This window comes from Chinchilla lanigera, unplaced genomic scaffold (genome assembly GCF_000276665.1).
Source record: "Chinchilla lanigera isolate Chin_1 unplaced genomic scaffold, ChiLan1.0 scaffold00023, whole genome shotgun sequence".
In the NCBI taxonomy this organism is placed as follows: Eukaryota; Metazoa; Chordata; class Mammalia; order Rodentia; family Chinchillidae; genus Chinchilla; species Chinchilla lanigera.
In genome coordinates, this window is record NW_004955424.1 from 245,744 (window position 1) to 258,982 (window position 13,239).

A 13,239-nucleotide genomic window follows, 5' to 3' on the forward strand; every position below is an offset into this window, starting at 1 on the left:
TGAATTGGTAATTTAACTGATACTTCTTATTACTTGGGTACCTCGCACATATTTCTGTAACTTTTAACTTTCAAGCGTTGTTGACACAGGCGTAACGCCTCTGATCTCCCACAACTTGAATCCCGCACTGATTTCAGTCTGTCTGTCTAGGTGAGATATATCTGTTCTGCCTTGGGCTGTCGCCGGTGGGACAGCGATGAAATGGAAGAGGAGGAGGACATCCTGCTCCTGCAGCGCACCCAGAAGACTGTCAGAGCTGTCGGGCCGCGGAGTGGCAACGAGAAGTGCGTATCCGAGAACGTCACCACCAGTGTTGTTTATAAGTACCCCTGAGGCCACAAGTCTTTAGGTTTTTCTTGGAGGAGATTTTGTAACTATTCTCCTGCCCTAAAAGAAAACTATTCCTTTAAGAGAAATGCAGACCCTAAATTAAAAATGGCTTCAAGGTTATTAAAAGCTGATCTAAACATCTTACCATATGCTTCAGGATGCAGTAACCAGGAGACCCACGGTTTGGTCGTAGGTTAATGTCATTTTTCATAGCAACCTTGATGATGGAAAGTTCTTCGCAGAAAGCTTTTAAAACAAAGTTAATATGTTTTCCTTAGGCTTCGACCTGATTAACTGTAGTTCTGCGTAGTAGGTATTTTTATAGTTCATCTCATTATCCAGATTTAGAATAATCATTTTACTCTTTCCTTAAAGCATTACAATCACTTATTTAACCTAATGCCCGTTTCCTTCTTCAGATAATGAGCCCGTTATGTAATTTCTATATTTAAGTATGTGATTAAAAATAAGATACACTGATTCTGTATTACGTGCCAGGTTTTTAAAACCTAACATCTAAGTTTTATATTGCATGTGGGGTAAAAATAACCTGTGATCCCATCTTTATCTTGTGAGAGTGAACCAGACTTTCAGATTTTGTCAAGTCTGATGCAGTGCAATTCAGTTAAATTTCCTGGAAACTTCTCAAACCCAGTTAATAACGTACCCTTTCTCTTTTCACCGGGCTCTGCGTAGGGCTTTGCCTCTGCCGACAGCCTACCCTTCTTTGTCCTGGTAGGGTTTGGCCACTACAGGGCCAGAAGTACGACTTAATTTGGAGTTGCCACAGTAGGAAGCGGGTAGGAGTCCGAGATCCGTGCTTCTTAAAAACGTGCTTTTTCAGTAGATGTCAGAATTCTCTGTTTATAGCCAGGTGACTTGACGTTGCTCTGCCCATAGTGGAGGGGTTTTTTGTTCACTAATTAGAGGAAACGTTGCTGCTTTATGGGTAGGGGCACTGAGAGTTAGGGAAGGGGAAATCCTCCGCACAGCTCACCAGTAGACATCTGACAGCGGGGCGGAAGTGCTCTGCCCTTCGGGCCGGGGATCCGGATCACACGGCCTCTTCTGGGCATGCTTTCTTAAGAATCTAAAGAGAGTGTATTCATCTGACCTTTTTCTTTGGTTCATTGGGATATACATTTCTCTGCACTTGAGTGAAATGTGCCCGAGTTGAGATAACACAGGTTCTGTGCCAGCTTCTTTTAAGGTAACTTTATTCTGTTTGAAGAAAATCATTCTTGTTTATCAGTGTGAATGTTTGTTAGGTTTTGAGCAAAAATCTGGACTCTTATCTGCTTCCGTCCACACCTCTCAGAACAGTTGTTTCTGAAGGCTCGGGGACAGGTCCCCTCGGCCCCCTTGTGGCGATAATCAGCACAGCATTCCTTCCCAGAAAGTTATGTTGACACTCTTTTTCTTACCGTGAAATGTTAATATTTGCTTCTACAGTCTAGAAGAGTTCTGTGCTGTTTGGCCTCTTTGTTTCAATGTAAATTTCTAAAACAAACCTTTGTAACTTTCAGGTGGAATTTCAGTGTCGGCCACTTTGAGCTTCGGTATATTCCAGACATGGAAACTAGATCCAGGTTTATTGAAAGCACCTTTCAGCCCAGTGGAAACAAAGAGGAGTCTAAAATTATTTCGGATGTGGAGGAGCAGGAAGCTACCATGCTGGACACGGTCATCAAAGTCTCAGTTGCTGATTGGAAAGTTATGGCGTTCAGTAAGAAGGGAGGACATCTGGAATGGGAATACCAGGTACCTCAGAGCACTGAGAGTTTACAAACACGTTTCCTTCTCTCCCAGTTTGTCCACATTTATTGGTGGAGGGAAATAGTTGCTGTGTTGGGTTCTTTTTTTTGAGACAGGCTCTCGCTGTACAGTTCAGGGTGGCCTTGAACTTGCTTATGTAGCCCAGGCTGGCCTTGAACTCACAGGGATCCTCCTGCCACAGCCTCCCGAGTGCTGGGATTACAGACACGTGTTACCATTCCCACCATAGATTCTTAATGTATTCTCTATGCCTTAAGAGATTTGTGATGTTGAAGTTTTATTTTTTAATTTTTTTATTTCCCTTTCTCTTACATGGTATTTTATGGGTTGAAACTACATAAATACTGTATTTAAAATCTGCTTATGATTTTTGTTTAGTTTTGTACTCCAATTGCATCTGCCTGGTTGCTTAGGGATGGAAAAGTCATCCCCATCAGTCTCTTCGATGATACAAGTTATGCATCTAATGAGGACGTTTTGGAAGATGAAGAAGACATCGTAGAAGCTGCCCGAGGAGCAACGGAGAGCAGTGTGTACTTGGGTGCGTGATTTCCCCTCCCTAGTGCAGTACACACTGTCATCTGGAGTTTATTCTCTGTTATTCCTTCCTGCATCTGTAGTGCCTGTTGTATTTACGACTCCTGAATGCATTTTCTGATTGGGGTTGCCCTTAAGATTTCTGTTCCTACTATTATTCCATTTGTCCAATTGTGAAATTTTTAATTAGTAGAGTATATTCTTTTTATCAGAGGCCTTTACTAGAAAGGCTTAGAAATGTTCCCATGGTAGAGTGTGACCTAAAAATTACTTACATATCCTCAAAGTCTACAGCTGTCTCTTACTTGTATTTGTATTCATATCTATATTAGTCTGCTGCCCTCTTAAAGATTGAGGTTTTTTTAAAAAATTATTTGGTACAACAGATCTGAAAAATAAAATTCTGGTGTGCTTCTGGGCAACTGAAAAAACTTTTAATATAATAAAATATTTAAAATCTTGAATTACATCATTTGTGTCATTAAGTTCTTGTAAAATTACGTTAGCTTAATTATGTGCTTCCCAATGAAAAGCAAGACTTTGAGAGAGTGTCACACATGTTCCATAAAAGTGTTTGACTGAATTGTTAACCATAGCTTGGGAGTATAAGTGTTTAGATAAACCTTAAGGAAGAAGTTACTGCAACATGCTAGCTAGCTAGCTAGCTATTTATTTAGTTGGTTAGTTTTTTTAGTTATTTAGTTAGTAAGTAAGTAAGTACTGGGAATTGAACTCAGGACCACACACTTGCCAGGCAGCCACTGCGCCCCTGAGTTATACCCCAGCCCCAAACATGCTATTTATTTTATGAGCCTACAGTGACTCAAACTTTTGAATTTTTCTATTGAAACAATTTTCCTGGCCAGGCATGGTGGCACATGCTATAGTCCCAGCATTCAGGAGGCTGAGGCAGGAGGATCACTGTGAGTCTAAGGCCAGCCTGGACTATGTAGTGAGACGATGAAACAGTTTTCCTGCCATTACTGAAAATGTGCTATTACTCAGTAAGAAGCATTGTCTCAGCCTGTTTGTACTTTTCCTCTTTTTTTCTTGATTAGCCAGTCATATTTGAGTGTGTCAGGCATCTTTCTTCTTTGAAAAGAGCTATGTGATGCTCAAAGAAATAGCTAATCTAATTTTATTAAATCAAAATGAACCTTTTAAAAGTATCACTGCATGATTGAAAATGTTCTGCTTGTTTCAGGAATGTACAGAGGCCAGCTGTACCTGCAGTCATCAGTCAGAATTTCAGAAAAGTTCCCCACAAACCCCAAGGCCTTGGAGTCTAGTGAAAATGCAATTATTCCTTTGCCAACCATCAAATGGAAGCCCTTAATTCGTAAGTGAATTATAGACATGGTGAATACTATCAAAATACTTAGAAACCTAATTCTGTCTTTACCCTAGTTTTCAACATTGTAGAGGTAAGCATTGTTACATGCTTATATCTTACCAGTAAAGTGGGAAGGTATTTCAGATGTTAATAATAAATTTTAATGTAACATTTAGAGCATTTATCCCTAGGAAAAGCAGTTGCTTCATAGAAATAAATGTTAGTAAACTATTTCTCTGTGCAACTTAGAAAAACTGTTAAGCATTCACTGACCACAGCAAAGTAACATTTAGCTCTTAACATATTTATTTAAGAATAAGTAAAAAATTAGCTGGTTATTGCATCATATACTTTTACACTTATGACCTCCTTTAAATACCTTCATATAGCTTTTTTTTGTACATGTCACATCATATCTTAGTTACTTCTGTAAATGACTCTGATTCTGTTTAAGACTGTAAACTGTGCAAGGGTAGGAACCTTGGGCCATTTGTTCGACTTATATCATTGCATTGAACTGTGGCTGGACATCAGTTGGTTCAGTGAATGAACACATGCATTTTTGTTAAGTGCTAACAGTTACTATTTTATCATTTTCTTTTAGATTCTCCTTCCAGAACTCCAGTGTTGGTAGGGTCTGATGAATTTGACAAATGTCTTAGTAACGATAAATATTCTCATGAAGAGTACAGTAATGGCGCACTTTCAATCTTACAGTACCCGTACGGTGAGTGTGATTACTCCTGGGTTAAACATGCTGAGCTCTAGGCCAGGCATGGCTGTGTATGCCTGGGAGACTGAGGCAGCAAGGTTGTGAGCTCAAGGCTAGCCCAGACTACACGGTGAAACCCTGTCTCTAAAAGAAAGAAGAAAGAAAATACAGAGTTTTATTTGTCTTATTCAGTTATTTGAATTTAATTAGCAGACTTTAGATGAAAGGAAATTGACTGGAACATCGGAAACCATTTTGGGAGGCAATGTTGTGAGGGGTGGCTAGCCACAGCCCCTCCAAAATCAGATTGCCAGAGTTCAGACCCCAGGTTTACCACGTACTAAGTTAAGTCCCTTTCCCTGTAAAACACGGATGGTCTTCTGGTATCTGTCCACTGGGTTCTGTGAGGTCTGAGGAATGCTTGTGAAGTCTCAGTCAGCATTGTGCCCTGCACTTGGTATCAGTAAACATTAGTTCTTGCTAGAAGTTCTTATTCAGTCGTCAACCTCCTTGTGCAGATGATAATAACCTGTATAATGACGAAAATCAACGTTACACTTAAAGCTACATAAAAATGCTGGAAAATTAGCTTATTTTCTTTCATCCTCAGATAAGAGAAATCAGTGCAAAAGTCAAGAATAGCTGAAATTTAACATGAAACATGTACATTGCTGTGTAGCAAGCAGAATTTTTTTTTTTTAGTCTTTTTGAGATGGGGTCTCTCTATGCAGTTCAGGCAGCGTTGAGTGCACTTTGTAGCCCAGGCCCGGCCTTGAACTTGCATCAGTCCTCCTGCTTGAGCCTCCCAAGTGCTGGGATTACAGGTGTGCACCCCCGTGCCTGGCTTAAGCAGAAATTTTGGAAAAGTGGGATGTATTCACATGTGAAAATCTGTTGACTATTTGGATGTTTAAAAAGTATTTAGATCTACATCAGTTACCAAGGTGATAGTACTGGAAAGTTATTATAGAACCTGAATCAATTAAAAACACACAGCACACACAGAAGTCTGTGAACTAGAAATAGACTTTATCGGCAGTTGATCAGGAGCCAAGGTGAGAGAGAATTCTGTAGTCTGCCCATGTGGAGGACCAAAGAGAAGACAGGAAAGACTGACTTCTGAAGCAAACCTATTTTGACAGCCTAAAAAGCATCCAAGAATACGGCGAGGGTGTTTTCTTGCAGCTCTAAAGAATGATTCATGGCTTGGGCATAGTGGCACAGCACTTGGGAGGCTGAGGCAGGAGGGTTGTTGTGAGTTGGAGACCAGCCTGGGCTACACAGAGAGACCCTGTCTCAAAAAAACCAAAAATTTAAAAAATTTTTAAAAAGATTGAATTAATTATTAATGAGGGAATGAATAAGGTAGCCCTTAATTTTTTTCTAGTTTTATTATTGAATACTTTGTATAAAGAAAATTTAAGGGCTGGGGATATAGCTCTGTGGCACAGCGCCTGCCTGGCAAGTGCAGGGTCCTGAGTTCAATTCCCAGTACCAAAAAAAAAAAAAAGATGCTATTTTAGAAAGGAAAATGTCTATACAAACAGGCAAAGAAGATGTTTGAAATGCATTAAAGAAGAGAAATAAGGAATTATTATTGTAAGACCTAGGGAAATAAATAATTGTAACAGTTAAAGATGGGCGTCTTTTGGTTTATCTTAAAACGCAAGCCTTTTTCATGTTTGTTTTTGAAGATAACGGTTATTACCTACCGTACTACAAGAGGGAGAGGAACAAGCGAAGCACACAGATCACAGTCAGATTCTTTGACAGCCCAAGTTACAAGAGTAACCGCAAAAAGGATCCTGTCCTCCTCTTGCACTGGTGGAAAGAAATAGTTGGAACCATTTTGTTTTGTATCATAGCGACAACTTTCATTGTGCGCAGACTATTCCATCCTCAGCCTCACAGAGTAAGACTTTTTAAAAAATCTAATGTTTTTCCAAGCCTTGGAGGTATAGAAGAGTCGTGATGTGGTGGGGCATGGGTAAATGGAAAACTCTAAATTTTGCTGTAATATTATTGCTACTTAAACAGTCACGCATTGCTCAGTGATAGGACCACATTGTGAGCAACGTCATTATGCAATTCCAGGACTGTACCAAGGTCGTGGAAGGTGCTTCACATATCCAAGTGATCTAGGCCACTGCACACCTAGGCCATTGGGATAGCTGCCCCTGCCCACCTGTCCAACATGTCACTGTAGGCAGCTGCAACATGATGGTGTTTGTGTATCTAAATATAGAAAAACACAGTAGAAATACCAGGCTGTGGGTACTTCTTCACTGCATTATAATCTTATGGGACCGTGTGTGTGTGTGTGTGTGTGTGTGTGTGTGTGTGTGTGTGAGAGCACATGTGCGCACGTGCTGTCATCACTGACCTGTCATTGTTTGAGGATGACTGTATTCCCATTGCCACCTCCTCGCCTCCCGTCACTGCTCAACCGTTGCCGACGGCATCGGTCCCCACCACTCTGCAGGAGCTGCTCCTCCTGAGCTCCTGCTCCTGCATGCTCTTTGTGTGAGATGTGATGGACACCTTCCAGCTCTGAGCTGACGGAGCCTCTCTGTGTGACGCTGTTGAGCACCTCCCTCGGACCTTTCCTGCCTGTCTGCCCTGCCTGTCTGCTCCCCTGGTCCCCTTGGGCGTTACATGGATCCTCAGGACCTCATCCTCCTCAGCTGCGCAGGTCCCAGCGGGGGATCGCGGGTGCACTCGTCCTGTCACTGCAGACTTCCCGACAGCCTCCCCGGCTTGCCTAGCTTCCGTCACGGTCTGAGCAGGTTCCAGTCCTTTGCCCTTCATCAGCTGTCTGGTAGGAGCTGTGTCCACGCCTCAGAGGAGCCGAGCCTGGACGGCGCTCCTCTGCCCGCTCCCATCCCGAGCGTGCTCCTGTGGGTTTTCTGCCCTCCCTGAAAGGCACTGCCAGACCCTGCCAGACCCAGTCCCCGGAGCAGGAGTCACAGTCTCCCTCTCCAGTCACCCATTCTGTCAGATTCTCCCACCTGTTTCCCCGCTTTTCCAGTTTCCTTTCCCTAGTGCAAATGCATCCCATCTCTCCCGAGTTACTAAAATCGCTTCCAGCTGGTCTCCATGTCCGCCCCTAACGATCGCTGTCTTTCCCTGCTGAAAACCCTTGGATAACAAGCTCCATTTCTCTGTTTTCCTGTTTTAGAGTAGAGTCCGTCCTTCTTAAAGCGTGCACAGCTCTGAATGAGTTGTGCTCCATCTCCCATTACTTGTCCTTCATTCATCCTTGTCCCTTCCTCCGCTCTTGCTGGGACTCAGCCTCCAGGCTGGATAGCTGCCAACCCCTCATGTGGGCCACACGTTTTTTTTTTTGCTGTTTTGAGACAGAATCTCACTGTGTAGCCCAGGCTGGCCTCAGAATCATAGCAGTCTTCCTGTCCCACCATCCTGAATGCTGGGATTACAGGTGTGCGCCACCACTCCCAGTTTAGATCACACTCCTTAAGGAGCCGATAGCGCCCATCCCGCTGACCTTGCCTCTGAACTTTGTTCCCCGGCTCTTCTCGCATCCCTCTCACATGATTGACTCCCGCGTGTCTTTAAGTTTGAAATTGGTTGTCGTGTCCTCAGGGAGATCTCCCTTAGCCGCCTCCTCTGCGTCAGAATAGCCTGTCCTCCCTTACTCACGTGGCTGATCAGATGCCGGTTTCTCTCTCTGCCTCTCCCCCGCACACCTCTAAGGACGGAGGCCAGTCTGTGGGTACCTCTGTCTCCCCAGTCCTTCCACAGTGCCTGGCCCATAGTCAGAGCCACTAAAGGTTTGTTGAAAGAATCTGTGACTACACACATGAAACACAGTTCTGTCTTAGACCAGAATAATTGCTCACATCCTCTAGAAAAGATACTGGTGAAGGTATCGGTGAAGAGGTATTGTGAATGAGACATTGCCAAATCCAATTCCCTGTTGGCAGAAGCATTTTTAAAGCATCTGCAGAATTATTTGGGGGAAAAAATTTCTCTAGTTTTGCCTAGAATTCTGAATTCCTACTTACTCGTATGGGCTTTCTCTTTCTAGCTATTTACGTATTATGCTTAGTCCGTACACACAACATACCCATAGAACAAAGAGACAAAATTCTAAGATTAAAGGAATAGCAGTGGGAAGATACACTTTTTGTTACATGTGATATAGAACAGAATGTTTTATGTTGTGGTTCTATAATGCTTTCATTTTTCTTAATAGTTTTATTTTTCATTGCTATATTATAATCAAAGATTATTGGCTAACTTTAATTCAGCTTTGTACTGGTAGTGATTTTGTTTTCTACTTTCTCAGCAAAGGAAGGAATCTGAAACTCAGTGTCAAACTGAAAATAAATATGATTCTGTAAGTGGTGAATCCAGTGACAGCAGTTGGAATGACATAAAAAGCTCTGAATATGTGTCACGGTAAGAGTCTTATGCAATATTGTAGCTTCCGTTTGCATTTCCATTATAGCAGCCATGTTTCATCAAAGAAATGACCTGTAAAATAAGTTCTTTTTAAATATGTGAACACCGGGGCTGGGGATTTAGCTCAGTGGCAAAGCGCCTGCCTGGCAAGTGCAAGGTCGTGAGTGCGGTTCCCTGTACCGGAGAAAAACCAAAGACAAAAAATAAATAAATAAATAAATATGTGAACATCTACATAAATAAAATAGCCCGAAACCTCAAGTAATTCAAATTTATTACTAATGATATGTACACTAAAAGGGATAAAAATAAAATGCCAGAAGAGTTTAGAATTTCAACCATCAAATTAAATTCCTATTTGTTTAACTTAATTATTTAGGATCTGCCACGTACTAAAGTTGTCTTTAATAATATCAAATAATAATTATTATATTTATTTAGAGTATGATATGTTCCTTAATACTCAGCTTTTTATTTCATCTTTTGTTCTGTTGGAATGGGAGATACGTGGAGAGGGGGAACTAGTAGAACAGATGATAGTTAAAAGCAGAAGAGAGAAATAAGTTAGCTAAAAGTAGGCAGTTCAAGTAATTTGAAAAATAAAAATTGAGCAACTGTTACTCTTTCTTAAGTATAAAATAAAATATCTCCTTTGATGCTGTGTGGTAGAGGAAAAGGTGTTACTGTTTATTTTTCATACTCGGATTATAGCTTTTTTGTTTGAATAGCATACTTCTTATCACTGTAGCAGTATCAGGGCAAGAAAAAGGCATGGCTTTTGCTGCCTAAGGTCGAAAGTACTGGTTTTCTGGGGCTGGGGATTTAGCTCAGTGGCAAAAGTGCCTGCCTGGCAAGCGCAAGGTCGTGAGTTCAGTTCCCGGTACCGGAGAAAAACCAAAAAAAAAAAAAAAAAAGAAAGTACTGGTTTTCTGATAGAAAAGACTGAAAATGATTGGTAGATGTGCAGATTAGTCGAGGCTGTCTGTCAAACCAGCTGCTTCAGGATGTCGGGGAACAGGTAAATTTCAGGAAAAAGCAGAATTTGCTAGGTGACAGACACATGGTGGGGGCCACTTTTGCACTTCCTTTGATGAAGATGCTCGTTCATACCTCCGTGGCCGTCAGGCAGCAGATGCTGAGACAGGAAGGAATGGAGGATTGAGGACTCCCTTCCATGTCCCCACCGAGGCCAGGCGTTGTTCCTCAGCCCCGACTCCGAGCAGCTGTGTGCGTGCGGGATTGTGTCTCAGTCCTCGAGGGAGACAGAAAGACGGGGCCTGTCCTGGGGAGGCTCAAAGTCTATGAGAGAAACAGCCATGAGGAAGAAAGCCATGCAGGAACAGTAAATCTGGCTGTGATGGTTTAAGAGGGCAGAGTTAATGAGATTACATTTGAGTCGAATCTTCGGGTGTGAAAGTTGGACAGTGGCAGTCAGTGAGGAGAGGGTGGCATGGTGAATACAAATAGGTTTGCAAGGCTGAGATCAAGAGAATTAGAGTACTGTGCTCTAAAATGGAACTAACCTTAAATCAACTTTTATAAGATTTCTATAAAAGCGCGACCTGATATTTATATGTGCCTGTCACACCCTAGGTACTATTATTAATAGTATGAACTCTGGGTTCAGTCATGAATCCAGATCCCAGCTTTGTCATTGGTCATCTGGGACCTGGGAGGAGATGGTGCTTGTGTGCACAAGGTCATAGTCACGGATCAGCTGTTACTCTTTTTAGAAGGTGTGATGTGGGAAGCAAATGCATTTGCCCTCCAGAAGTAAGACGGGAAATGTGTGACCTGCATTTAGCAGGGTGGATTTGTGCTGAGGTACCGTGACTAGCTATTTTTAGGAATACAGATTATTACTCTTCGTTCTTCGTGAAAATAATTGGCCCATGGAGGGTTGGGATCCATTGTTTCTCCTACTTCACTCCATACTCTGACCAGCTGAGGCAACTACTAAATTAGTATGAGTGCGCAAGTCACAGAGCGATACACTTACCCTGTGGTTGGAATAATTTCCATAGCATGCATGTGTGCGTTTATTAATTCACACACAGTTAGGCAACAGACATTTGTCAGACTTTTGATCTGGCAGGTAGTTCCCTGGTTCTCGGGATATAAAGAGAAATGAAAGTGTTGCAGAAAACAAACCAAACACAGGAAAAATGGCACTGAGAAGGGTTAGGAGGCAGTTTATTACACCAGTGGGCTTCTGACTAGGATTCCTCCTAAAGAGCCAGAGGCCCGCCCCAGGGCTTTAGGGCTTTTAGAGGGAAAGTAAGCAGGGAGATATACAAGCAAATTTATCGCGTATGATTGGTGGGTTGGGTGACATCATGAGTTGCTAAGGGAGTTCAGAAATTTCAGGTTACATCATAAGGCTATCAGTTATACAAAGCATGTGTTATACAGAGGAAGAAATCTTCTGTTACGTTTTAAGGCCATTAGCCCTAGTTATACAAAGGCAGTAAACACAGAGGTAATACAGAGGAACATTTGAAGTTATATTGTGAGGCCCCCATTACAAGCTCACACAAAGAAAGGAATGTCCTGTTACCAGGTTTGTCCAGACACGTTTGCTTCGTCTTGATTGGCATTCTGGCAGGCTTTTATTTAAAATGTTAACTACCCTTTCAGAAGTACTTACCGGTCCCCACAGGACAGTGTTGGTAGGACAAGCACACTGCATACAAATAACTGTAAAATACTGCGAATAAAACTAAATAGTTCCAAGTCCTGATGCACAGTGCTGCAGGAACCCTGAAACGTGGGTCCAGAGAGCTTTGCCAAGGTGGTGAGGGGAGAATAGGGTTCTGGAGTAGATCGGCGGGGAAGAGTGACACCCCGCGGGGCGAAGCACTGCACAGCCTGGAGCCTGCAGCTGAAGGCAGTGAGGCCGGCACCCCAGGAAGCAGGCTGCACCGTGCAGGTCCCGCTGCGCAGATGAGTCACTCGGTGTGCGCCTTTGGGATGAGCAGCTGACCCGGGTGGCAGCCCTGCCAGCGGCTGCTTTGCTTTCTAGAAGGACGTCTGGGTATAACAGTTGTGAAATATAATAGAATTGGTTAAGTTTTTTCAGAAAATTTGTTAGTAATGAAATAAGGTTGCATTTTTAATTGCATGCAAAATGCCGTAAAAAGTGAAAGGTTAAGAATATGGCATTTTGGTAGATAATAGGAAGAACTGGGTAGGACGAATTGCTGATCCAGTTACTATAACAACAACTGATTAACAAGTAATTCCCAATTGAATGAAATGTTTTAATTTTAGTTTTTTCCTGAGAAAACTTAATAGGTTTGCCCCATGTATACAAACAAGAACTAAGAATGTAATGAATTGGATTCAAAACACAGTCTTTATTAAAATAAGCTCTCCGAGTTTACTAAGTTTATACATTGCATGTATAATAATGTAAGATTAAACCAAGTATAAAACTATTAAAACTTTTCCTAAAGTACTGTTCTTCCCTTCTTTTAGATATCTAACAGATTTTGAACCAATTCAGTGCATGGGTCGCGGCGGCTTTGGAGTTGTCTTCGAAGCTAGAAACAAAGTAGATGACTGCAATTATGCTATCAAGAGGATCCGGCTGCCCAACAGGTAACGGGTAGTGCTTCAGTAAACTCAGAATTAGCACGAGATGCTCTAGTCCCATAGGCATGATGGCCTTCTTACACCTGTGCTCCCAGTCACCACAGTGAGCCTTGTTTTCAGCCTCCGGAATTCCAGGTTCTTAGTGCTGCTAAGTAACTTGGCTCTCTGAATGTTGTCCTATATATAGGTTACTTTGTATTAACTTGGCTCTCTAAATGTTGTTCTCTATATAGGTTACTTTGTATTTACTTTAAAAATACGATCTTGGGGGCTGGGGATTTAGCTCAGGGGCACAGCGCTTGGTCATGAGTTTGATTCCTGGTACTGGAAATAAACCAAAAAAAAAAAAAAAAAATACGATCTTGCTGGTCATGGTGGCACATGCCTGTAATCCCAGCATGTGGGTGGCTGAGGCAGGAGGATCATTGCGAGAGAGACCAGCCTGGGCTACAAAGTGAGCTCAAGGCCAGCCTGAATAGCAGGAAGACCCTGTCTCAAAAAGACAAAAATAAATAAATAAATAAATAAATTT

General features: G+C 42.2%; 1 protein-coding gene across 1 annotated transcript in view; it reads left to right on the top strand.

The window, feature by feature from the left end:
- Positions 1 to 13,239, top strand: part of Eif2ak3 (eukaryotic translation initiation factor 2-alpha kinase 3) — a gene marked incomplete in the record, with an annotated part of 68,401 nt that overhangs the window by 34,877 nt on the left and 20,285 nt on the right. The window contains 8 exon segments of the mRNA XM_013514710.1: positions 151 to 284; positions 1,857 to 2,091; positions 2,485 to 2,647; positions 3,848 to 3,982; positions 4,581 to 4,703; positions 6,383 to 6,600; positions 8,998 to 9,110; positions 12,591 to 12,713. Coding sequence (XP_013370164.1) covers positions 151 to 284; positions 1,857 to 2,091; positions 2,485 to 2,647; positions 3,848 to 3,982; positions 4,581 to 4,703; positions 6,383 to 6,600; positions 8,998 to 9,110; positions 12,591 to 12,713 — 1,244 coding nt within the window.